At 43.7% G+C, this 27,160-nt stretch overlaps 1 protein-coding gene across 3 annotated transcripts in view; it reads right to left on the bottom strand.

Annotated features, from left to right (window-relative positions):
* Window positions 1-27,160, bottom strand: part of LOC122548516 (mechanosensitive cation channel TMEM63B-like) — a 223,309-nt gene that overhangs the window by 44,577 nt on the left and 151,572 nt on the right. For all 3 annotated transcript variants that reach the window (XM_087984150.1, XM_087984143.1, XM_043687273.2), the window contains 8 exons: window positions 17,387-17,529; window positions 13,964-14,015; window positions 8,010-8,118; window positions 6,219-6,289; window positions 3,487-3,567; window positions 2,941-3,052; window positions 2,325-2,458; window positions 105-242 (listed from right to left, as the gene is read on the bottom strand). In XM_087984150.1, coding sequence (XP_087840276.1) covers window positions 105-242; window positions 2,325-2,458; window positions 2,941-3,052; window positions 3,487-3,567; window positions 6,219-6,289; window positions 8,010-8,118; window positions 13,964-14,015; window positions 17,387-17,529 — 840 coding nt within the window. The remainder of the gene's footprint in view (window positions 1-104; window positions 243-2,324; window positions 2,459-2,940; window positions 3,053-3,486; window positions 3,568-6,218; window positions 6,290-8,009; window positions 8,119-13,963; window positions 14,016-17,386; window positions 17,530-27,160) is intronic.

Genomic DNA, 27,160 nt, shown 5'->3' with positions numbered 1-27,160 from the left:
TCCCAGGCTTCAACTTCTCTTGCATCTCAACTCAGCACAGTCGTCAGTTCCTCAATGGTTTTGTGGATACCTCCTATCGAGACCAACACAAAGTAATAACTTACCAATAAATATTGTGGGGATCAGGGGCATAACTCACACTCCAGTATGAAGTATGGAGGAACTCGCTGTACGAAGATCGCAGAGGCTCTGCACTGAATATACAGCCCTGACACTTGCACGCATTGAAGTCTCTGAGAATTCTGTGGGAAAACAGATATAAGAGCAAAAGGTAAGTCTTCTATGCTAAGTTGGATAATGCACCATTTTAAGAGGAAATTCCCATGTGCAACAATGTGTGAAATTAAACAAAACTGTCCCTTAATTGTTGAGGTCTCTAGTTACTGTATGGCTTCAGGTCAGCCAACAATTTCATCCCTTACTGGACAAGCGGTAGGAGCTCAATAGTGTTTAGGCAAGTATACCATATGATTATAACTAGATAATCCCTTGCACTTTTTTTGAAGTGCCTGTGAAGTTGTCCTATTGCAAGTCTGCAAAGTAGTCTCTATGGGCAAGTAATACACTTGAGGAACAACACAAGGTAAGTCTGCATACAATTCACAGTACCTTGCTTTGGTAGAATGGTAATGAACTTAAAGTCAGAATCATGCAGCACAGAAACAGATCCTTCAGCCCAACCGGTCAATGCTGACCAGGTTCCTAAACTAAACTAACCCCATTTGCCTGTGTTTGGCCCGTAACACGCCAAAGTCTTTCCTCTCCATGTACCTGTCCAAATGTCTTTTAAAATGTAACTGTAAACATTGCAACTACTTTCTCTGGCAATTCATTCCACACAAGCACCATTGTTTGGTGAAAAGTTGTCCCTTAGGCTTTTCAACCTTTTTCTCCTCTAGCACCTTCTCTTCTGTATTGTGGAGACTTATCAAGACATCACTATATTCTCCCGACAAGTTCCCTTGCTTCCATGTTTTTCTCCACAGTAAATACAAGTGAGAAATATTCATTTGGGATCTCACCCATCTTCAGTGGGCCTACATACAGACAACCTTGTTGATTGTTAAGGGATACTATCGTCTCCCTAGTTACTCTTTTAATATAGTTGTAGGGTTTCTTTGGATCTTAATTCATTCGAGTTTTTCCAAAGCCACCTTCCCTGATTTCTATGCCAACACTGCCCTTCTCTGTAATGAATAAAAATGCATGTACAGATTGCCACTCGAGTCCCTAATGCACCCTACCGTTTTCCTGGTTATTCTCCTATCCCTAATTTACTTGCAAAACACCTTTGGATTTCCCTTAATGTTAACCACCAGCGCTTTATTATGTTCCTTCTTTGCTCTCCTAATTCCTTTTTTTAAAGAAATTCCCTGCACTTTCTAATCTGTTCTACAGCACCAGCTGTTTTGAGCCTTCAGGACCTGCTTATCAGCTTTTCCACCCTCCACTCCCTTATTCAGTCTTATATGAGCCTTGACATCAAGAGTTCTCTGGACTAGTTAGTCCCATTCTTCACCTTTACAGGAACATGTTGGTCCTACACTATGACTCTTTTGAATGCGTACCAGTGGACTGATGTGGATTTTCCTGCCCACTGCTCCCAGCCCACTTTAGCCATATCCTGTCTTCCTAAAATTGGCCTTCCCCAAATCAGAATCTTATTTTCTTGTTCATTCTTTTTCATATGTATAATCATGTTAAATCTTATTAAATTATGGTCACTAAATCAGGTGACCAAAATTGTACACAGTACCCCAACTTCTGTGGTAACTAACGAAGAGACTTTGCAGTTTGTGTACCAATCGCCTATGCCTCCTGCAAAGTAAAAATTTGAGTAAGAGATCGAAGAACAAAGTCCTGACAAATAACGAGATCATCTCAACACTAACGGACTGGGGCCACTGAACTACCTCAATGATGCCAAGAGCAGGGAGCTTTTGCTAAATCAATACAAGGCACTAGTCAGACTGTAGCTAGAATATTATGAACAGTTTTGGGCCCTCTATTCGAGACAGAATATAGAAGGTCCACTAGGCTGATGTATAGAAGAACGGTCTTATAAAAAGAGGTTGAGAAGGTTGGACTCATTCATTTCAAATTACAACAATGAGGGGTGACCTGATTAAAACATGAAAGATTCTTCAGGAACTTAAGATAGATACGGAAAGTTTGGCTCTCCTTGAGGCTGAATTTCCGACTATCAAGCATAATCACTCATTAACATTTACCTTTTTTGAACTTCTCAAATTTTTCCAAACACCAAAGAACACTGGCACATTCTAAAGGCTTATCTACAACACTCATTTGTAAACTTGACTCACCTGGCTGCTGCACCTTCATTTTGGAAGGTTACGAAAGCCATACCAAGCGGCTTCTCATACACTTTTTCCTTTTCTTTCATATACTCCTCCTTCAGTTTTTGTTCTAATTTAGTGTAATATTCCACAGCGTTTTCCTGCAGTAAGAAAAACCATTCCCAATTACAAGAGGTCCAACCAAATAAAAAGCACAAACGCTTTGGCAAATGTTGGCTTGCTATCTTCAGTATTACACATTAAAGCTGTAACTAGAAAGAAAAACAATTTCTGCACTTTATTCCAATCCATGGTTCATCTACACTAATAATAGAAAAATAGATTATAAAATGTAAACTGCCACCTGATGTCAGGGATCCAGGTGCTGTCCAAGACTTTCCTGACATGATTTTCACACCGATTATCTACTGACCTATTTGAGGTTGATAGTGAAAATATCGAGGAGAAAGTGAGGTCTGCAGATGCTGGAGATCAAAGTTGAAACTTTATTGCTGGAACAGCACAGCAGGTCAGGCAGCATCCAGGGAACAGGAGATTCGACGTTTCGGGCACAGGCCCTTCTTCAGGAATAGTGAAAAAATAACCAAATGTGAACCAGCTCTAATTAAAATCACTCCCATACCTGTTCACAGCCTTTAATAACACAACAGCACAGCTGACCGCAGGGCTTAGGGTTTATCATAACAGGTGTTTCTTCTTTAGAATAGTAATTTCGACTACGCTCAGCTTTTCGCCTGAAATATAGGATTTACAATAAAAACATTGAAACAAACAAAAAGAGCAAAGATAAAGCTGTGAATAGACAGTTCTTCCAAATGGGAAAACAAGCAATTTTAATTATCACAAACTCCATTGCACACGACAGTTGGATATTGATTACTTAATGTATTGAATTTTCTCTGCAGACACAGGAAAAAGGCCTTAAGGGGTTGGGGTGCAGAGGTGGCTAACACAACGGTACTTCTGTAGAGGCTATAGTATTGTACAGGTGATCCAAAAGCCACAAGTGTCTCCATGGAAAGCTATGAAAAAGTGAATTACATTTGTAATGTGTATGCTAGCACCAGAACAAACAAAAAGCTCTGCTGTATTGTCACAAAAGTGAAGCAGGTTATTAAATATCATCGTGACAGAAATGAAAGTACTGTCCTTAAATGAAAGTACTTACCTGTTTGCATCAAGACGCATCAGTTTTGCCACATTATAGCAGAGTCGCGCTTCATAAACAGTGCAGTCTGGATAAGCTTCTCTGCAAAGTACAGTTAAATCAAACATTGATATATCACTGCTTCTGGTTTCACACACACTTGTAAGAAAATATTCAAACTTACTTTTCACAACTACTTCACCATACTGAGGAATTACCTTTCATTTATTGATTTATGCGATAAAGTCAGTTCACATTCTATATTAGATTCTAGCCCTGCAATCACTCCCAAATATAACAAATATTCTATACAAGGTAAAATAAAGTTGCCATATAACTACCAGACCAAAAGGCTGCCACTCATTAGAGACACAGAGGCGGTGATGGTTTGACCAGAGGAGTGACCACACCTCAGATGAAGGGAAGTTAAGGCGGCCAATCCTTCATGGTAGCTTCTGATGTGGGAACTGAACCCATGTTTAGATTCAAGTCTTGCAAATATTCTAAACTATTGATTAAAATAAATAAACCATCTGAGCTACTTTAATCCTCCATAGACATAAGGGTTAATACCAATGAAGGATTCCATCACACACCTGTATTGGACCTTGTGGATTGTTAACAAAAAAAAAGTGTACCCAAAGGTGTATACAATCTAGCCTCCACTTGTTCTTGTGGCCACAATTTAGGTGGCTAGTCCAGTTCAGGTTTTGGTCAAAGGTAATCCTAAGATAATGATGGTAGGGGATTCAGGGATGATAATGCCATTGAATGTCAAGGGAGATGGTTAGATTTGGTGGAGATGGGCAATGCCCATAAACTAGTGTGGTGTGAATGTTACTTTGCACTATTTAACCCCAAGCTGCGATGTTGGTCTGAACTTGCTGCACTTAGTAAGAGATTGCTTAACTACCTGAAGTACCACAGAATTAACAAGTTGGTTAAGCCATAGAAAACAGAATGAAAGTGAATGGTTGCTTTACCAATTGGAGAGCAGCAGTGATAATCCCAGGGCTCAGCACTAGGGTAACTGTTGCCTTTTAATAAACATTAATGACTTGGGGATAGAAGGGACATTTTCAAAATTTGCAAAAGACAGAACACTTTGCAAGTGTAGCTTTAGTGGCTAGGGTTGTTATAAACTTTAAGATGGTGGCAGTGGTTGGATCGGCAGCATTTGGCTCAGCCACACACGGACATCATGCAGCAGAGGAGTGTTGGGGTGGAAGCTGGGAGTTATGAGATGAGGTCCAGGGCTCCAACTTGGATGTGGCGGTTGTGGGAGTGGTGGCGTCAGCAGGGGCAGGCCTGGAATCAATACCCCAGAGCCAGTTAGAGAGATATGAGTCCATTACAGGGACCACAGATGATGACAAGCAGCAAAAGGAGGAGAATTGGAGGGTAACAAGAGGATTCTGGATTAGTGGTGCTGGAAGAGCACAGTAGTTCAGGCAGCATCCAAGGTGCTTTGAAATTGACGTTTCGGGCAAAAATCCTTCATCAGGAATAAAGGCAGTGAGCCTGAAGTGTGAAGAGATAAGCTAGGGGAGGGTGGGGGTGGGGAGAGAGTAGCATAGAATACAATGGGTGGGTGGGGGAGGAGATGAAGGTGATAGGTCAGGGAGGAGAGGGTGGAGTGGATAGGTGGAAAAGGAGCTGGGCAGGTCGGACAAGTCCGGACAAGTCATGGGGACAGTGCTGAGCTGGAAGTTTGAAACTAGGAGGAGGTGGGGGAAGGGGAAATGAGGCAGCTGTTGAAGTCCACATTGATGCCCTGGGGTTGAAGTGGTAACAAGAGGAGGGAAAAATGAACTCTACTGCAGTAAAATCTTGCATTATATTGAGTGCTTCAAGATGGCGCCAGAGCTTGCTGACACTTTGCATCTTGCACGTGAGAAAACACCTCTCACTATATTTTTATATGCATGTAATAGATCTAAATCTAAGAGGTCACTAGGCACTAGATACATGACAGATGAAACTCAAATGTATTATTTCATTCATTTTGTTAAGAATGGGAGAAAGGAAGAAAATTGGGAACGTTTAAGTGGAGTGACCAGGAATTGGTCCTACGTTTTAATATTTATATTATGGATACGATTCAGAAGTTTAACGCAAATGGTTCTATCTTGAAGATCATATCAATGTGCAATCACTGCAAGTTGATCAAAATGTATACAAGTGCAACAATGTAAATGAAATATAACGCTGGCATGTATCAAGAACTGTGTAAAAAAATGAAAGCTAGTACTTCCAAATAAACCTGTTGGACTGTAACCTGGTGTTGCGAGATTTTTAACTTTGTACAAATGTGGAAAGCTGGCCAAATCATACCAATGGAGACTTGGCATTTAATATGCCTGAGTATTTCAATGGAGCAATCAGGTTGTTAACTTGTGTGCGCAGAAGACAGACAATGACACACTTAAATTGCTGAGTGTTTGGTCACATTTCAATTCTAAATGATAACTGAAATACAAGAAACAAGTTTAAAAATTAGAGAATGTACAATTAGTAAGAGGTTTATTCTGAGATTTGAATTGAAACAAAATACTGGAGAACAGCCATTACAATTTGGGGAAAGTCATCTCAAAAGACAAGAAATGATCTTAGAAAGATGTTTCACATATGCAATGGCACTAAAACGGTTCAATGACAATGGGTAACAACTGCTCTTGTTGCTCTCCTTTGCTCCCCCGTTCAAAGAACACTATTCATATTATCAACTGTAAGACTGTTGAAATTGTACTTACTGAAAATGTAGTTTTATTTTCTCTGGTTCAGCATATTTTGATAACCCAGTTATAAATAAAGTGCGTTTGACCTACAAAAACAAAATGCACCTTAAAAAAGATTTGCGAGATTTTTCAACCCAATATAGTAGTGAGTTTCAAACAGTAGTTAGCCTACTTCTCCAGCCACATCTACTTGGTCTCCAATATAGCTTTGGAGTGACTCACCTATATCGCTAATGGTCAACAATGGAAAATTCCCTTTAGTTTTAACTAATTAGATTGCTGTTTTTTTTTAAAATAAAGAAAGCATGAAACATTTAAAGGACTATTTCTCCAGCCCTCCATTGCCTTGGTTTTAGAATGAGAATTCACTACTTAAACTTCCAACTTTCTTCACCTTTCAAAGGCTCCATAAAAACTTCCCACCTGGTAATAGGTTTGTGGTTTAGTATCAAATTTTACTTGATTGAGGTTCACAAGAAGTACCTTCCTGATTTGCTACATTTGAAATGCTATATAAAGTTGTCATTGCCTTTGCCCAATGTACTCAGCTCAGGTACTTTTTCCACAAGGGCTAGAGGAGGGGGACATGCAGTTTAGATACAGTTATTTGTTGCCTTCTGGTGCTAATGGATATTTTATTTTTAAGCCATGAACATATTTCACTTCAGCAATATACCTGGAGTCTAAAGAACTTCGCTTTCTTATTTTAAGTAGTATTAATAGGTGTGGGCGTGCTGGGTTAGACACCAAGCCCTATTTACACATGTCATCTATTGAAAAATAGCTTTCCTCAACAACGTATGGCCTGGATTGTATATCAATCCAAAACTTCTACCTCATACTTGTAGGTTTTATTCTTCTACCAACAAAATCACTGTAAAAGAAACTTCACACTTGTGTTTCCAAAGACTATTTATAGAATTTCCATTCACACCACTCAGAAACTACTCTTCCCAACCTACATTCCCTACCCACGATTTCCTCCTTCCATCATGTAGGATGAAATTCCAATATTCCATCCAAGCTCCCCTCCATAACCCTCTGCCAACAAAACCAATATTGGCTCAGTTAATGTGTCCCATATTCTTGTTGCTTGGATAATCACATCTCTAGCCCACCAAATGTTAAATGCATTCAAGTTTGACGTAATAGGATTTCTTCACCTAGTTATTTGTACTTTTTGTGATTCAACACCAAAGAGCTAAAATCTGTTCTTGCCTGCGTCAGTGCGCAACGTTTGGTCACATCTAGCATAATTTAAAATCTGATTTCCACTTTCATGAGGGGTACGAAACATAGCTAAGGTTCCCTGTCATACCACTGTCTATTTTCATCAAGGATTCAGCTCCTCTGCTTACGTAGTCTGTAACATTTCCACTTGGAATATTTCTTTTACGGAACATTTCATACATTTCAACATTCAATCGTCATCGTCAAGAATTTTGCACTTCACACTTTTGTTGCATAAGTATCATCGAATTTGGAGTTTGCCACTCAAAATAAAAGTGAATTGTTCCAGATTAAAGCTGGAAAGCACTATTTGCAGATTTCAGAGCATGCAGTCTGGGAATAGTGCAGGATAAGTAATATTGACCACAATGGGAGAAAGTTTATAGATCTTAGCATCCAATTCCAGCTATCATGGAATGGATTTTTGTAAAATTCAATGCTCGCAGCTAATGGAGCAAGGAAATTTCCATTCCCTGGTCAAATAACTATAATGACAACTATTGGATGAGACTATAGCTTAGGTAAGTTAATTGTAAAACTAAAACTGATTAAAGTAGATTTTATTTCAATACTTACCAAGTCATCTTCTCGGTAGTGCATCTTTGAGGTATGTCTCCTCATACTGTACACTGTGAGAAGCAGATAAAGGAAAGAGAAAGCCGTATGGAGCCATAGCAGGTCATTCCTGTTTCGAAATGAAGAGTGTTAGTGGGCTGACTCAAACAAACATTCCTACATGAAAGAAGTGGCATACAGATGATATCATAAAACTACAGATTGATTATTTCCTGTACAAGAGGATCAACAGTACAAACCTTCTTTTCATCTAAATCCTCACTTCTACATTAAGTGGCACTCACTAATATTTCATATATATATAAAAAAAGTACTGCAGATGTTGGTGGTCTAAAATAAAAAACAGGAAATGCTGGGGGAATTCAGCAGGTTTCCCATCCAATGTTTGTGGATGGGAAACAGGGTCCAATATCAGTTTTCTTCAGAAGTGACTGACTGAAATATGACGGTTTTTATGCTGCCAAAGTAGAAGGTGGACTGAGCGGAACAGATAGTGAGGGTGGCCAGGACAAAAATCTGAGGAAGGGTGATAATAGTAAGGAGAGATGTAGAGTAAGTGCTATGATAGGTGTGAACAATGGAAAACAGGATTGCTTTTTTGAGTGCCATCAAAAGGCTTGGCTGTGGGAGCAGGGTGGGGATGAAGGGGATTGATGCAGTGGAGGGAGAGAAGCGCAACTGAAATGGATGATGATCCTCATGCTCAAGTACTTAAGGTGGAAAATGAGGAGCTAATTCCTCAGCTTACTTTGGGCTTAGTTGGAATATTGCAGCACGCCTTGGATGGAAATGGCGGCAAGCAAGTTCTCATACCAACATCTCTTGATCACCATTAACAGTCTCTGCTGCTTTGGGGACCATGACCATCTTTCCCATCCCTTTGTGAACAGCATAAAACCCATCATATTTTAGCTTCCTTTAATTCCAAACTCAGAGTTTGGAATGATGAGGGAGATCAAATACTGAGAGGCCTGGATAGAGTGGACATGGAGAAGATGACGCCACTAGTAGTACAGATAAGGATTCAAGGGTGCAGTCTTGGAGCAAAGGGACAATCCTTTAGAACAGGGATGAGAAAGAATTTCTTCAGCCAGAGGGTGGTTAATCTGTCAAACTCATTACTGCATAAGGCTGTGGAGACTGAGTCATTGAGTATATTTAAGACTGGAGATAGATAAGTTCTTGATTGGTACGAAGTAAGTCAAGGTTTGCGGGAAAAAGATAGGAGGTTGGGGGATGCAAAAATCCATCAGCCATGATCAAAAGAGCAAACTCAATGAGTTGAAATAGTCTAATTCTGCTGAGTCTTCTGGTCAAAGGAGAGTCATGCATCGATGACCTATTGAGTGCCTACATTCACTGATATCTTTTATTTCAAATAGCACACCACCATCTGTAATTGCTCTGCTCTTCCTTCTCCAATATTTAAATGGCTACATTTCCCTTCCAGGATAAACCTGGACTCCAGCTACCACGTTAGATCATTCTCATCCATCCCTATTGTATTAGGTTTGATGACTTTAAATGAGTAGTAAATAAAGTAGGTGGGTCGGAGCAAGTGTAGCTACTTTATTGTTCAGTGCTGGAATGGAGCACCAACAAGGCTGGGATACAGTTCATTGGTATTGTTCTGCAAGTGGTTTGATTAGTTCGTCGTCACATATACTGAAGTACAGTGAAATGCTTTGTTTACGAGCAGTACAGGCAGATCATAGTAAGCAAGGATGTACAGAACAAGCAAGCAGACACATGGTTACAGGTTACATTGCACAGGGCATGCACTAGGCAAGATCAGCATTATTTGAGGCTAGCGTGTCCATCAGTCTAGTAGCGGCTAGGAAGAAGCTGTTCCTGAACCAGACGTGTTTAAGCTTCTGCCTGAGGTAGAGGTTGCAGGAGAGCATTATTGGGGTGTGATAGGTCTTCGATGAGACTGACAACTTTTCTGCAGCAGTGAGCCATGTAAACAGGAGTCCATGGATGGAAGGTTGGCTTCTGCGATGGTCTGGACTGGGCACACCTTCTATAGCTTCTTACAGTTCTGGGCAGAGCAGTTGCCATACTAGGCCATTATGCAGCCAGACAGTACACTTTCAATGGTATATCTGTAGAAATTGGTGAGGTTTCTTAGGCACAGGTTGTCTGTTATCATCACTCAGTGGAATTTTATGTTCTCCACCCTCTCAACCTCAGTCCCATTGACGTAGATGGGCCATGCTTGCCTCCTTCCTTTCTGAATTCAATGACTGGTTCTTCAGTTTTGCCGATGTTGAGAGAGAGGTTGTTCCTATTGTACCACATCACCAAGCCTTCTATCTCACTTCGGTATTTTGACTCATCGCTGTTAGATATCCGTCCCACTATAGTGCTGTTGTCAGCAAACTTTTAGATGGCATTCATTTGGAATTTAGCTACACAGTCGTGGGAGCACAGTAGAGGGCTGAGGAGACATCCTTGGGGGTGGGGGGGGGGGGCTCCAGTGTGGAGGGTCATTGTGAAGGTAGTGTGGTTACCTATTTTCACTGAGAGTCTGTCGTAGGTGTCCTTGTTATCCAGATGTTCCAGGGATGAGTGCAGGACAAGGGATATGGCATCATTCAACCTGTTACATCTGTAAGCAAATTGTAGGGAATTGAGACAGGCTGGGAGTGTGGAGTTAATATGGGCTTTGATCAGCTTCTTGAAGGACTGTGTATTGACGTCAGAGTCACTGGACAGTAGTCATTAAGGCACATTGCATGACTTTTCTTAGATACGTGGATGGCGGTGGCCTTCTACAAGCTGTAGCCCCCACCTACTTCAAGGAGGGAGAGGTTGAAGATGTGAATATCTTCGCCAGCTGGTCCACACAGGATTTAAATGCTCGGCCAGGGACTCCATCCAGACCAGTCACTTTCCTTGGGTTGACTCCCAGGAAGACCAATCTGATGTCTACAGCGGTGACCGAGGGAACAGGTATGTCTGGGGCTGTTGTCACCTTGTCGCTGGCATGCTGCTCAAACCAAGCATAGAATGCATTAAGCAAGTCAGGAAGGGATGAGTCTGTCTGCCATCTTGCTTTGTAGCATTGTGCCTCTCATTTAGGCCTTGCCATAGGCGCAAACCTACCAAACAGACTCCCGCATCTGCTAACTTGGTCCAGTGCTGCCTCTTGGCATCCCTGATGGCTTTGCAGAGGTATTGGTCTGGGTCATCTGACTTGAATGCGGCATGTCAGGTCTTCAGTAGGGATTGGATTTCCTGTTCTGAAAAATGTGTTGCTGGAAAAGACAGCATCAAAGGAGCAGAAGAATCGACGTTTCAGGTATAAGCCCTTCTTCAGGAAGCTGTGTCATCCAAGGTTTACAGTTGGGGAGCACTCGGATTGGCTTCTTTGACATGCAGTGCTCTACGCATTTGCTCATGAAGTCTGTGACTGTGGTGGCATACTCTTCTCTGTTTAGTACTTGAACATGGTCCAGTACACCAATTCCATGCAGTCCCAGAGAGAGTCTTCTAAAACCTCGGACTAACTTCGTACTTCCTTTTATGACGGGTCCTCCCTTTTCAGCTTTTGCTTTAAGCTGGAGGAGGAACACAGTACTGTGATCTGAAATTCTGAAATGTGGGTGGGGGATGGAGGGGCAGGCATTTTTGGTTATGTAGCAGGGGCCCAGAATGATTGGTCCTCTAGTGGGACAGGAGATATGTTGGTCGTATTTTTGTAGCGCCTCCTTGGTTGAAGTCACCGGCCACAACGAATAGGGCCTCGGGGAATTTCATCTCCAGAGTGCTTGTGGCAGTGTAAATCACGTCTAGGGCATTCTTCACATCTGCATGGAGTGGTATGTAGACTGCTGTCAGGTTGGTAGAGGTGATGGTAGGTAGTAGGGATGGCATTTTGCTGCAAGGTGCTCTAGGTGCAGGAAACAACGGCTTGCCAGAGTCGCTACGTCTGAGGACCAGGTAGTGATCAGGAAATGCCAACCGCCCTTTGCCTCACCAGAGCACAGCATGTGCTCCATGCGATGTACAGAGAAGCCATCAGCTTGCAAAAGTGCAGTCAGGAATGGCAGGGGTGAGCCAAGACTCTGAAGCAGAGCACACAAAAGTTGGGTCCGCCAACCTTTCTGGATCATGTTATTAGGAGACAAGTCTAAAAGTGGCTAAGTCCAAAGATCACCTTCCAAAAATAAGAGAGAATTTTTTTTTCTCTCAATGATTTCCAGATAAAACTGGCCAAATGTGACTATGTCTTTAAAAGACATCAGTGTTATGGAGGGTATGTCTTTCCCTCGCATCAATACATTTCAGTTGAAGCAGCACAATTCAAAGGAAGAAAAACAACCTGACCACTGGCACAAAGTTGGTGTGTAAAGATGACAAAATTGTAAAATGATTCAAAAAACAGTGCATGGTTGCTTTAAGAGTTTGTGCATTGTCTGTGCTTGAAAATTTGCAAGCATTGTGCAGAGAGCCCCAAAACTAAAATAAGCGTATCAAAAGACTTTTCAGTTATCAGGGCCATTCAGCACTTTTAGCCAGACAAAAGTTTAAATTCAGCCAATTAATTTAAAGAGGCACTCTGAGATTAAGGATTGATGAAATTCAAATCTGTTGGTTTCGACTATGTTGAACCAATCAGATTGAAAATAAATTAACATGCAATCCCAGGTATAAGATGTGGGCATTTGAAAATTAGATGAGAAAGCCAAATGTGAGAGCGCGAACTGTCACCTGAGAAAGAAATAGCAGGTTCTCACAAGCAACCCCTCTCAAAAGCACTATCTATAAAAAGGTACAAAGCACATTTAGTTGATATTCTTGACACCAGAAAATGACAAAATGAATTTCGGATGGAAGAATTCGACAGAGAGAGGTGCCTAGCATAGAAAAATTAGAGAAAGCATCCCCGACAGCAGAACAGCGGAGAGGAAGAGAAGCATTCCGGATGAGCCATTCCTCATGAACTTTGAGAGACTAAGTTTAAATTTATTGTTTTCTTTTTAATTGGATTTTTAGAAATGGGACCTGGGTTATTGAACTAGCATAGCAATAGAATTTAATTCAGTTAGGGAGTAATTGTTCAGTTTGTTAGGAATTCTGTTAATTTGTTCACTGTTAGAATTAGATAAATAAATTGTTGATACTTGTTAATTATGGAGTGGTTAAAAGGATTGCATTTCATTTAACCACTCCTTTATTACAAATAAGGGATAAGAGATCTTGTCACATTTTGTTTTATCAGATTACAAGGTGAGGTGGTCCTCTCTAGATTTTTTCGGTTTTAATTATCAGAGGGGTGTTGACCTCTGCTCTGATTGGAGGTGCCGGTGTTAGACTGGGGAGGATAAAGTTAAAAATCGCACAATGCCAGGCTATAGTACAACAAGTTTATTTGGAAGCACTACTTTTCAGAGCACTGCTGACCTCCATTCCGTAATACCATTACTCAACAAAATGCTGAAAAGACACACGTTCATTGATCTCAGACAGGACAATGCTGGGACATTAAAGACACCTCAACATCCTTAGGTCTCGAAGTGAGAAGAGGAAGGTGGCAGAGAAGTAGTAGTGGAGGAGAAAAACAGCAAGTCGAGGCATCTGCTACCAAACACTATTTATCAGCTACTGTTGGAAACATGTAATGACAAAGCTCCTGGGCAAAACATCAGATTCGAATGTGTAATTAAACAGCCCAGCAAAAACTTCACATTTGAGTGGCTCTTGCTACCAGACACTTCAGGACAGCCATATAACTGAACCCTAGTACTATCCATTACTTTTAGGAAAAGGAGTAAAAGGAGGGAAGGAGAGGGACAGGCCAAGGGCAGATTGAGGTAGAAGAACACTTTTTATAAACTATATATTATAGAGAGTGTTTTACCCTAAGCACTGGCATCACACTGTTGTTCTTCAAGCTACAACATATTCTAGGATCCACTGGAACTATTATTTAGATTTAAATTACATACCCAGAATTCAGGTTTGCTATAGTTGTCCGGCCAAAGCTAAATGCATTATTTTCTGAAAGAGAGAGAGAGAGAATGTTAATTTACTATTGCAAATCAATACCTGTATTCAGGCATGCAAATTCCCTGCACATACCCAGAAGGGATGAAATATTAATTAGATCTAGCAGAATCGAAGATGCTGAAGAATAAGCAGGGCTGGCATCATCTGAAATACAAGTTAATAGTTAGAGTCTGCCTGTCACAAAATAACATCCTGACATTCATCAACTCTGAAAAAGTCGATACCCAAAACATTAAAGTCTTCAGTGTCCTCACAAACAATGCTGACAGGCATTTGCAGTATTTTATTCAATATTTTCTTAAGAATTTAATTATCTGTATTTGCGTTTGGGATTTAGTCTGATCCATATACTGGTATCTTGGCAGATTATGGCTCACACCAAGCCCCTGATCTCCACTATGGACAACACAGAGCTGCCATGGAAAACAACAGACCACGGTCAACAAACTGAATCACGAAACTCTTAATTCCTTGCTTTAAAAAAAAATATAAGTGCTAGTTAATTAACTAATTTGGACTCAGCTTTACAGACCCTAGTAGAGAATACAATTTTAATGGTCCCAAGTGGTCTTGGCCTGGAATAAACCATACCTTTCAAAACCAAGTCCACCATCTCATCCTTGATCAGATCTGGCTTTCTAGACAAAAAACAACTAAAGTAAAAGGATTCAGTCTCAATCACTCATCTCAATTTAGTACAACCAAAGTCTGCTATCATTTGCCTTCCTTTTCACAAGATAACTTCAAGGAGTTTGAGAAAAAAATGGCAAAAAATATTGCTGGTTACAATAATAAGACCAACAGATTTCCTGGTTCAAGCTATCATGTTAACACAAGATGAACGGTCCATCCTTTACTTAAAAATACTTGGTTTTGTTTTGATTGGTGGTGGGGGGAAGGGGGGGGTTGATTTTGAAACTGGACATACACATACAGTTCAACATCAATAAATGTTTCCTCCTTTCTCCACCTTGGATTGGGTTCTCTTTATTTTGTTTGGAGAGAACATACAGAACCATAGGACATTATAGTTTTGACTCATCTGTAATTAAATCTAACAGGCTGTGTGGAATACTGAGCATCTTTGTCAGATAACACCATTATTTAAATCTCTAAGCTTACAGTCTAGCCACCTTGTACAACTGGTCGCATTAACCTGCTGCCTATTTGTTTTATGGCGCCATGCTCAAGACCTTACTTCAAATTTCCCCAGAATGAGATGGGTAATCATTAGTTGGAGAAAATTTCCCTTCTTGGATGCTACTCTTTGCACCACTGTTGAATCAATGTTATTTCCCCTCCCTTGCAGTCATTTGGGGTTGGCATAAAAGGTGGAGGTTTTGTAAACTGTTTTCTTGGGTACCTTTAGTCAGGAATTTACATGAGCAGCTTAGCAATGAGTTACCAACATATTTACCACAGAAAGCACTGGTGCAACCAGAGGATAATGGCAACTGTATATGCTGCCTACTGTTCAGTACAACAGGCTAATGCCCATGTTGAGTGTTGCTTGGTCTGTTAGCATGGTGTAACAGATGAGCATTATTTAATGAACTCCACTAGCTGCTCTGGTAGCACCTGAATCACAGCTTTTAGAACAGTAGCCAAGGCTGCTGAATTATAGTCCAGTGACCATCATCTCCCAAGATTAAAGCTCAAGGTCTTGAAGGCAAATTATTAACTTGGCTAGTTATTCTGTATTCAACCACCAAGCTGAATAAGGATAGCAAGTATGTAGTCAAACTGAAGTGAACTTATCAGGGACATCACAAGAATCTGTGGTTGGGTCTCAACTATTCAGGATATTCATTGTATGCAAGATCTAAATTATTTGTAAAAGAACCACAGAAACCAATTATGCACCACTTCACAAACAGATTTCATTCTTGTTACACTTTGCTTACTTAACAAGAGATACACATTCTCAAGAGATATTATATATAAATAATGCTCATCTGTTACACCATGCTAACAGACCAAGCAGCATTCGACATGAGCATTAGCCTGTTATACTGAACAGTAGACAACAGACAGTTGCCACATCCTCTGGTTAGACCAGTGCTTTTAAAACAAGATAATAGGGAACCAATGTGGACAGGAAAAGATCCAAATATTTGTACAAAGTTAAAAATCACAACACCAGGTTATAGTCCAACAGGTTTAATTGGAAGCACACTAGCTTTCGGAGCGACGCTCCTTCATCAGGTGATAGTGGAGGGCTCGATTGTAACACTGAATTTATAGCAAAAATTTGCAGTGTGATGTAACTGAAATTATACATTGAAAAATTGATTGTCTGTTAAGCCTTTCATCTGTTAGATGTCAGTGATAGTTTCACTTCTTTCATGTGTAAATCACAAAACCTTTTTTTTTTAAAAGTTGCATTCTCGGGTTAGCTGTTAACTGGTGTCTACCTATCACCATCGTTACCAGCTAACCAGAGAATGCAACTTTAAAAAAAAGGTTTTGTGATTTACACATGAAAGAAGTGAAACTATCACTGTCATCTAACAGATGAAAGGCTTAACAGACAATGTATAATTTCAGTTACATCACACTGCAAATTTTTGCTATAAATTCAGTGTTATGATCGAGCCCTCCACTATCACCTGATGAAGGAGCGTCGCTCCGAAAGCTCGTGTGCTTCCAATTAAACCTGTTGGACTATAACCTGGTGTTGTGCGATTTTTAACTCTGTACACCCCTGTCCAACACCGACATCTCCAAATCACAAATATTTGTCATTCTTGGACAGAAGAGTGTATGTGTACATCTGTTCAGGGCATTTATTTAACTATAAAAAGGATCAAATTTGGCTAAGTTGTTAGAGGGTCCAAGAGTATTAGGTATCACGAGAGTGAGACTACTGCTGTGTGTTGACCATCTGATGCCAAGCCATACTTCTGCAATGTATTCATGTGATGCACAGATCAACATTAGCTCAACTGAGGGGACAAGCAGGCCACTGCTCCAAAACAAGAGTGAGAGAACAAGATCCAGGGAGAAAAATACACAAATTACACTGACAGGTGGAGTCAGCCAGACTAGCTGCTCACCTCAATCGTCCTCTCACCTCTGGTCTGTAAAGAATGTTATGAAATACTTGTAAGGAGTTTGCTTAGTCTCCAACTAGCACCTTACCACACAGTCATATTTTTTCATTTTTATAATACAAGGGCCAAATGTTGCTTACATAGTTTTGGATACGATTTTTCTGCTGTTACACCTCACAATATGTCTATTCCAGAAACTATCAACTTAAAAAGCAATATATTGATAACACAATATTATAGAACATTTTAAATAATTTTGTTAATAAGGTAACATTCAGCAAGTTTCAATCCCTGAGGTGCAAAGCTCACCAAGCAGATCTCCTGAGAAGTTTACGGGTAACACTATACCCACAGACAGAACGCCAATGACGACGAGGAGTCCGATGATGTGACGCTGGAAGGACAAGTAATGGACGGCATCCTCACCACATTTCTCTCTGATCTCTTCATCCCTGAACCAAGTAGAAAAGCACATAGATGATGGGTTTTTCCAGAGTTGAAATCAATACACTTTCACTGTTTGGAATGGGGTCATCGGACTACAGTGATTGGCATAGTCCCAAGTATTTCGGGAGAGAATACCAGGGAAGTTGAAGGTTAGATTAGAGTGGTGCTGGAAAAGCACAGCAGTTCAGGCAGCATCCGAGGAGCAGTAAAATTGACGTTGCGGGCAAAAGCCCTTTATCAGGAATACAGGCAGAGTGTCTGAAGGGTGGAAAGATAAATGAGAGGAGGGTGGTGGTGGGGAGAAAGTAGCAGACAGTACAATAGGTGAGTGGGGGAGGGGATGAAGGTGATAGGTCAGGAAGGAGGGTAGAGTGGATAAGTGGAAAGGAAGATAGGCAAATAAGACAAGTCATGGGGACAGTGCTGAGCTGGAAGTTTGGAGCTGGGGTAAGGTGGGGGAAGGGGAAACGAGGAAACTGGTGAAGTCCACATTGACGCCCTGGGGTTGAAGTGTTCCGAGGCAGAAGATGAGGAGCTCTTCCTCCAGGCGTTGGTGGAGAGGGAGCGGCGAAGGAGGCCTAGGACCTCCATGTCCTCGGCTGAGTGGGAGGGGGAGTTGGGCCACAGGGCGGTGTGGTTGATTGGTGCGGGTGTCCCAGAGATGTTCCCTAAAGCGCTCTGCTAGGAGGCGTTCAGTCTCCCCAATGTAAAGGAGACCGCATCGGGAGCAATGGATACAATAAATGATATTGGTGGATGTGCAGGTAAAACTTTGATGGATGTGGAAGGCTCCTTTGGGGCCTTGGATGGAGGTGAGGGAGGTGGTGTGGGCGCAGGTTTTGCAATACCTGCGGTGGCAGGGGAAGGTGCCAGGATGGCAGGGTGGGTTGATGGGGGGGACGCGGACCTGACCAGGTAGTCATGAAGGGAACGGTCTTTGCGGAAGGCAGAAAGGGGTGGGGAGTGAAATATATCCTTGGTGGTGGGGCCTGTTTGGAGGTGACGGAAATGTCGGCGGATGATTTGGTTTATGCGAAGGTTGGTAGGGTAGAAGGTGAGCACCAGGGGCGTTCTGTCCTTGTTACGATTGGAGGGGTGGGGTCTGAGGGCAGAGGTGCAGGATGTGGACGAGATGTGCTGGAGGGCATCTTTAACCACGTGGGAAGGGAAATTGAGGTCTCTAAAGGAGGCCATCTGGTGTGTTCTGTGGTGGAACTGGTCCTCCTGGGAGCAAATACGGCGGAGGCGGAGGAATTGGAAATAGGGGATGGCACTTTTGCAGGAGGTAGGGTGGGAAGAGGTGTAATCCAGGTAGCTGTGAGAGTCGGTGGGTTTGTAAAAAAAATGTCAGTGTCAAGTCGGTCGTCGGAGTTGTGTATAGACCTCCTAACAGTGGTCAGGACCAGGGACGCAACATGTACCGGGAAATAGAGAAGGCATGTCAGAAAGGCAAGGTTACATTGATCATGGGAGACTTCAATATGCAGGTGGACTGGGTAAATAATGTTATTAGTGGATCTAAAGAAAGGGAATTCATGGAATGCTTACAGGATGGCTTTTTGGAACAGCTTGTCATGGAGCCCACAAGAGAGCAGGCTATTCTGGACCTAGTGCTTTGCAATGAACCAGACTCTATAAAAGATCTTAAAGTAAGGGAACCCTTAGGAAGTAGCGACCATAATATGATAGAGTTCAGTCTGGAGTTTGAAAGGGAGAAGGCAAAATCGGATGTAATGGTGTTACAGTTGAATAAAGGTAATTATGAGGGCATGAGAGAGGAACTGACTAAAATAGACTGGAAGCAGAGGCTAACCGGGAAGACAGTAGAGCAAAAGTGGCAGGAGTTTGTAGGTATAATTGAGGACACTGTACAGAGGTTCATTCCCAAGAAAAGAAAGATTAACCGGGGAGGGATTAGACAACCTTGGCTGACAAAGGAAGTCAGGAAATGTATTAAAGAAAAAGAGAGATCCTATAAAGTGGCTAAGAACAGTGGGAAATCAGAAGATTGGGAAGGATACAAAAGCAAACAGAGGATAACAAAGAGTGTAATAAGAAAGGAGAGGATCAAATATGAAGGTAGGCTAGTCAGTAATATTAGAAATAATAGTAAAAGTTTCTTTCAGTACACAAGAAACAAACGACAGGCAAAAGTAGACATTGGGCCACTTCAAACTGATGCAGGAAGCCTAGTGATGGGAGATAAGGAAATAGCAGGAGAACTTAACAAGTACTTTGCGTCAGTCTTCACAGTGGAAGACATGAGTAATATCCCAAAAATTAAAGGGTGTCACGGGGCTGAGTTGAGTATGGTTGCCATTACGAAAGAGATAGTGCTAGAAAAGTTAAAAAGTCTTAAAATTGATAAATCTCCTGGCCCCGATGGGATACACCCTAGAGTTCTGAGAGAGGTGGCTGAGGAAATAGCAGAGGCATTGATTGAGATCTTTCAAGAGTCACTGGAGTCAGGAAAGGTCCCGGATGATTGGAAGATGGCTGTTGTAACCCCCTTGTTCAAGAAAGGATCAAGGCAAAAGATGGAAAATTATAGGCCAATCAGCTTAACCTCGGTTGTTGGTAAAATTCTAGAATCCATCATTAAGGATGAGGTTTCTAAATTCTTGGAAGAGCAGATTCTGATTAGAACAAGTCAACATGGATTTAGTAAAGGGAGGTCATGCCTGACAAACTTGTTGGAATTTTTTGAAGAGGTAACAAGTAGGTTAGACCAGGGAAACCCAGTGGATGTGGACTATCTAGACTTTCAAAAGGCCTTTGATAAGGTGCCACACGGGAGGCTGCTGAGCAAGGTGAGGGCCCATGGTGTTCGAGGTGAGCTGCTGGGATGGATTGAGGATTGGCTGTCTAACAGAAGGCAGAGAGTTGGGATAAAAGGTTCTTTTTCAGAATGGCAGCCGGTGACGAGCGGTGTCCCGCAGGGTTCGGTGCTGGGGCCACAGCTGTTCGTATTATATATTAATGATTTGGATGAGGGAACCGGGGGCATTCTAGCGAAGTTTGCCGATGATACGGAGTTAGGTGGACAGGTAGGTAGTACTGAGGAAGTGGGGAGGCTACAGAAGGATCTAGACAGGTTGGGAGAGTGGTCCAGGAAATGGCTGATGGAATTTAACGTGAGCAAGTGCGAGGTCTTGCACTTTGGCAAAAAGAATAAAAGCATAGACTACTTTCTAAATGGTGAGAAAATTAATAAAGCCAAAGCACAAAGGGATCTGGGAGTGCTAGTCGAGGATTCTCTAAAGGTAAACATGCAGGTTGAGTCCGTGATTAAGAAAGCGAATGCAATGTTGTCTCTTATCTCAAGAGGGTTGGAATATAAAAGCAGAGATGTACTACTAAGACTTTATAAAGCTCTGGTTAGGCCCCATTTGGAGTACTGTGTCCAGTTTTGGTCCGGGGAGAAAGTGAGGTCTGCAGATGCTGGAGATCAAAGTTGAAACTTTATTGCTGGAACAGCACAGCAGGTCAGGCAGCATCCAGGGAACAGGAGATTCGACGTTTCGGGCACAGGCCCTTCTTCAGGAATGAGCAGAGAGTGTTCAGCAGGAGAAGATAAAAGGTAGAGAGGAGGGACTTGGAGGAGGGGAGTTGGAAATGTGATAGGTGGAAAGAGGTCAAGGTGAGGGTGATAGGTCGGAGTAGGATGGAGGCGAAGAGGTCAAGAAGAAGACTGCAGGTCAGGAAGGCGGTGCCGGGCTGGAAGGATCCGGCTGAGACAAGGTGGGGGGAGGGGGGATGAAGAAACTGGTGAAGTCCAAGTTCATCCCCTGCGGTTGGAGGGTTCCCAGTCGGAAGATAAGACGCTCCTCCTCCGACCGTCGGGTTGTTGTGGTTTGGCGGTGGATGAGTCCAATGACCTGCATATCCTCGGTGGAGTGGGAGGGGGAGTTGAAATGCTGTGCCACAGGTTGGTTGGGTTGGTTCGTCCGGGTGGCCCAGAGGTGCTCTCTGAATCGCTCCGCAAGTAGGCGGCCTGTCTCCCCAATATAGAGGAGGCCACACCGGCTGCAGCGGATGCAGTAGATGATGTGGGTGGAGGTGCAGGTGAATCTGTGGCGGATATGGAAGTTTCCCTTGGGGCCTTGGAGAGAAGTGAGGGGGGAGGTGTGGGCGCAAGTGTTGCACCTCCTGCGGTTGCAAGGGAAGGTGCCGGGAGTGGTGGTTGGGTCGGTGGGGGGTGTGGATCTGACAAGGGAGTCGCGGAGGGAGTGGTCTCTACGGAAAGCTGATAGGGGAGGGGAGGGAAATATATCCTTGGTGCTGGGGTCTATTTGGAGGTGGCGGAAGTGACGGCGGATGATGCGCTGTACATGGAGATTGGTGGGGTGGTAGGTGAGGACCAGTGGGGTTCTGTCCTGGTGGCGGTTGGAGGGGCGGGGCTCAAGGGCAGAGGAGCGGGAAGTGGAGGAGATGCGGTGGAGGGCACCGTCGACCACGTCGGGGGGGAAATTGCGGTCCTTGAAGAAGGAGGCCATCTGTGTTGTACGTATTTTGAACTGGTCCTCCTGGGAGCAGATGCGGCGGAGATGAAGGAATTGGGAGAATGGGATGGCGTTTTTACAGGGGGCAGGATGGGAGGAGGTGTAGTCCAGGTAGCTGTGGGAGTCGGTTGGTTTGTAGTAGATGTCCGTGTTGATTCGGTCGTCTGAGATAGAAACAGAAAGGTCTAGGAAGGGGAGGGAGGAGTCCGAGACTGTCCAGGTGAATTTGAGGTCGGGGTGGAAGGTGTTAGTGTAGTGGATGAACTGTTCAACCTCCTCGTGGGAGCACGAGGTAGCGCCGATACAGTCATCAATGTAGCGAAGAAAAAGATGGGGGGTGGGGCCAGTGTAGTTGCGGAAGATGGATTGTTCCACATACCCTACGAAGAGGCAGGCATAGCTGGGGCCCATGCGGGTGCCCATGGCTACTCCTTTTGTTTGGAGAAAGTGGGAGGATTGGAAAGAAAAGTTGTTCAGGGTGAGGACCAGTTCGGTCAGTCGAAGGAGGGTGTCGGTGGAAGGGTACTGGGTGGTACGGCGGGAAAGGAAGAAGCGGAGTGCTTTGAGTCCTTCGTGATGGGGGATGGAGGTGTACAGGGACTGGATGTCCATGGTGAAGATGAGGCGTTGGGGACTGGGGAAGCGGAAATCCTGGAGGAGGTGGAGGGCGTGGGTGGTGTCATGAACGTAGGTGGGGAGTTCTTGGACTAATGGGGACAGGACCGTGTCGAGGTATGCAGAGATGAGTTCGGTTGGGCAGGAGCAGGCTGAGACGATGGGTCGTCCGGGGCAGTCAGGTTTGTGGATTTTGGGCAGGAGGTAGAAACGGGCGGTGCGGGGTTGTGGGACTATGAGGTTGGAGGCGGTGGATGGGAGGTCCCCTGAGGTGATGAGGTTATGGACGGTCTGGGAGATGATGGTTTGGTGGTGGGGGGTGGGGTCATGGTCAAGGGGACGGTAGGAGGAGGTATCTGCGAGCTGGCGTTTGGCCTCAGCGGTGTAAAGGTCAGTGCGCCAAACTACTACTGCGCCTCCCTTGTCAGCTGGTTTGATGGTGAGGTTGGGGTTGGAACGGAGGGAGTGGAGGGCTGCGCGTTCCGAGGGTGAGAGGTTGGAGTGGGTGGGGGGAGTGTGGGAGTTCAGGTAGCGGTTAATATCGCGGCGGCAGTTTGCTATGAAGAGGTCGAGGGCAGGTAAGAGGCCAGCACGGGGTGTCCAGGTGGACGGGGTGTGTTGGAGGTGGGAGAAGGGGTCGTCAGAGGGTGGGCGAGAGTCTTGATTGAAGAAGGAGGCACGGAGGCGAAGGCGGCGGAAGAATTGTTCGGTGTCACTCCGTGTATTGAATTCATTGACCCGAGAACGTGTGGGAACGAAGGTGAGACCTCTGCTGAGGACTGATCTTTCATCCTCAGAGAGGGGCAAGTCTGGAGGGATGGTGAACACACGGCAGGGCTGGGAGCTAGGACCTGGTGTGGGACTGGAGCTGGATGTGGGGGCGGGGTTAGGCCTGGGGGCGGGGACAGAGGTCGGCTTGGGGGCGGAGTTGGACATGGTGATGGGACCGGCGGGGGGGCGGGGTTAGGCGCGGTGACGGAACTCGGCCGGGGGGCGGAGTTAGGCGCGGTGACGGAACGCGGCGTGGGGGCGGGGTTAGGCGCGGTGACGGAACTCGGCCGGGGGGCGGAGTTAGGCGTGGTGGCGGAACGCGGCGTGGGGGCGGAGTTAGGCGCGGTGACGGAACTCGGCCGGGGGGCGGAGTTGGGCGTGGTGGCGGAGCGCGGCGGGGGGGCGGGGTTAGGCGTGGTGACGGAACGCGGCGGGGGGGCGGGGTTAGGCGTGGTGACGGAACGCGGTGGGGGGGCGGAGACACATGCGGCGATACTGGCACTGGAACGTGTCCAGCGGAGATTCACACGGATGATCCCTGGAATGACAGGTCGAACATATGAGGAACGGCTGAGGATACTGGGATTGTATTCGTTGGAGTTTAGAAGATTAAGGGGAGACTTAACAGAGACGTACAAAATAATACATGGCTTGGAAAAGGTGGATGCTAGGAAATTGTTTCAGTTAAACGAGGAGACTAGGACCCGTGGACACAGCCTTAGAATTAGAGGGGGTCATTTCAGAACAGAAATGCGGAGACATTTCTTCAGCCAGAGAGTGGTGGGCCTGTGGAATTCATTGCCACGGAGTGCAGTGGAAGCCGGGACGCTAAATGTCTTCAAGGCCGAGATTGATAGATTCTTGTTGTCTAGAGGAATTAAGGGCTACGGGGAGAACGCTGGTAAGTGGAGCGGAAATGCGCATCAGCCATGATTGAATGGCGGAGTGGACTCGATGGGCCGAATGGCCTTACTTCCACTCCTATGTCTTATGGTCTTATGGTCATTAATGGAGATGGGGAGGTCCAGGAAGGGGAGGGAGGCGTCAGAGATGGTCCAGGTAAATTTAAGGTCAGGGTGGAATGTATTGGTGAAGTTAATGAATTGCTCAACCTCCTCGCGGGAGCACGAGGTGGCGCCAATGCAGTCATCAATGTAGCGGAGGAAGAGGTGGGGAGTGATGCCGGTGTAATTACGGAAGATCAAATGTTCTACGAAGCCAACAAAGAGACAGGCATAGCTGGGGCCCATACGGGTGCCCATGGCTACCCCTTTGGTCTGGAGAATGTGGAAGGATTCGAAGGAGAAATTGTTAAGGGTGAGGACCAGTTCGGCCAAATGAATGAGTGTGTCGGTGGAAGGGTACTGTTGGGCATGTCGGGAGAGGAAGAAAAGGAGGGCTTGGAGGCCCTGGTCATGGCAGATGGAGGTGTAGAGGGACTGGATATCCATGGTAACTCCCACACTTCTCTTCAGCTCTCTCAGGAAGTGGCTTCAGAGGGACACTCAGATAAGCAGCTTGCTTAGAGTTATGGTAGAAACAGAACAAATTGTGGCTACGGAGCACAAATAAACTATTGTTTGATAAGTGGAAGTGAATGCCAGGTATACAGCGATAGCAGTTAGGATAAAAAGCTAACACATTGAGCTACATTTAGAAAACTAAAGAAGAGCTTTACATTTGACTTGGCCAGTTAAACAATCTTCAATTGTAAATCAAACTTTTGATTCAGTAGCTTTAACTCAATTGTCATCCATATACGATATCTTGGTTCTGTAGCTAGTCTGATGGTTTGCAGTTTAAGAAACCTTCAGTGGTAACAATCTACTTTGATTTATAGCAGACTGTTTAATGAAGTCAGCAGAAATTGTTTTGATACCGTAGAATGCAAATATTTAACTGCAGAAATTTTAAAATAAAAGGGTTTGATGCAGTGAAGAAGCTGCATTGTCTCATGGAGAATTTCAGAGAGAGATGCTTCAATATTAGCATTAGGCTGTTAAAAATCAGCATGTATTTTTTCACACCATGGATAGTAAAAATCTGAAACTCAGTTGTCTGTGGATGCTGGCCAATGGAGCTTTCAACACCAAGATTGTCGTTTTTCTTTTAATTAGGGAACTGCCTCAAGAGACATTAAAGAAAGTTGTAATACAGAACAGCTAGGATTGAACAGGATGATGAGGTACGTGTATAATGGCTAGCTGATGTTTCTCTGTAATATATTCAAATAAGAGTGGGGCATAATTAAAGGGTTGCAGATCTCATGATTGCTGCAAGTCAGTTCTGAATGAACTGATGAGGGTTGGGGTGGTGGGGGGCAGAGAGAAAGAAGAGCGTTAACTGGAAAAATACAGCCACATTTATTTGCAGACTAAGTATTACACATATGCTTTTAACCAGTGCAACTTTAGGGACTGGGGCCCAGGACTCAGTTATGCACATGCAAAGCTTACAGGTATTAATTCCCATACTCAATACTTACAAAATCTCTTCAATGTCTGCTTTGCATCGTGCTATTAAGTTGCACTGTATAAGCCTCTCAAATTTCCTGAACAGAAACAGAAAATTGCTGGAGAAACTCAGAAGGCCTGGCAGCATGTGAAGAGAAAGCAGAGTTAACATTTCAAGTCCAGCAACTCATCAGAACACAAGGAGGGTCACTTGAATCAGGAATGTTGACTGCTTTCTCTCCAAGATGCTGCTCTGCTGAGTGTCTCCAGCAATTCCTGTTTTTGTTTTGCATTTTCAGCATCTGCAGTTCTTTGAATTTTTTTTCCCTCTTATTTCCTGCTCATCCATTACTTTTGATGTAGAGCTTTGAAAAGGCACAAAATAAATTTACTGGACAGGTCACAGGTGCTTTTTCAAGTTTGCATTACTTGTCCTACACAACCTGATTTGGAAATGCTAACTATTCTCAGCGGCTTAGGATCCTCTCTCTGCCCTCAAAAAAGTAGTCATTATTTTAATGATTGATAAGTAGCAAGCCAATGAACTATAAATCTAATTATAACTGACGTTGTACTTTCTGGGTACAAGGCTGGCAATGATAGATAAAAATATGTTGAGAGTTTCAAAGTATGAGCAAACAATGGTTAAGTAACACAATGACAAGAGACTAAATGTCAAAAATGAACCACACCTCAATGCGTAGACCTTCACATGGGAAGAGTCAACAGTCAGAGTTCCTACAACAGGACAGGTTTTTGCTTTCGTACTCATTGATAATCACACTTTATTGTTGGAAATCAATTAAATAGGCTTAATGCAATGTATAGTCTTCTTTTAGGCACAATATAGGAATCTAGAAGTATGTTGATATCTGCAGAGTTGTCTACAAGGGTCAGAGCTTGTCAATACTTAGAGGCACTCGAGAGTTTGATGGTGTTAACACTAACAAGGGCTGCTGGGAAATGACGACTTGGAGGTGCTAGTGTTAGACTTGGGTGGACAAAGGTAAAATTCACAACACCAGGTTACTGTCGGACAGGTTTATTCGGAAGCACTAACTTTCAAAGTGCTGCTCCTTCATCAGGTGGTTGTGGAACAGAACTATAAGACAATTTATAGGAAATGGAAAATCATACACTAAACAATTTCAACAGGAGGAGGGAGATAGAGATCTTCTACATGTTAACACAGGAGGGCTCTTATAGCACAGTGGTGGTGTCTCTCCATTGGAGCTAGAAGCCCAGGTTCAAGTCCTACCTGCTCCAGAGGTGTCTAATGATATCTCTGAACAGGT

The sequence above is a fragment of the Chiloscyllium plagiosum genome, unplaced genomic scaffold (genome assembly GCF_037043375.1).
Source record: "Chiloscyllium plagiosum isolate Xiang-an unplaced genomic scaffold, Cpla_swu_hap1 HiC_scaffold_3, whole genome shotgun sequence".
Taxonomy (NCBI): Eukaryota; Metazoa; Chordata; class Chondrichthyes; order Orectolobiformes; family Hemiscylliidae; genus Chiloscyllium; species Chiloscyllium plagiosum.
The sequence above is the reverse complement of the archived record's forward strand: the minus strand, read 5'-3'. Positions and strand labels throughout refer to the sequence as shown.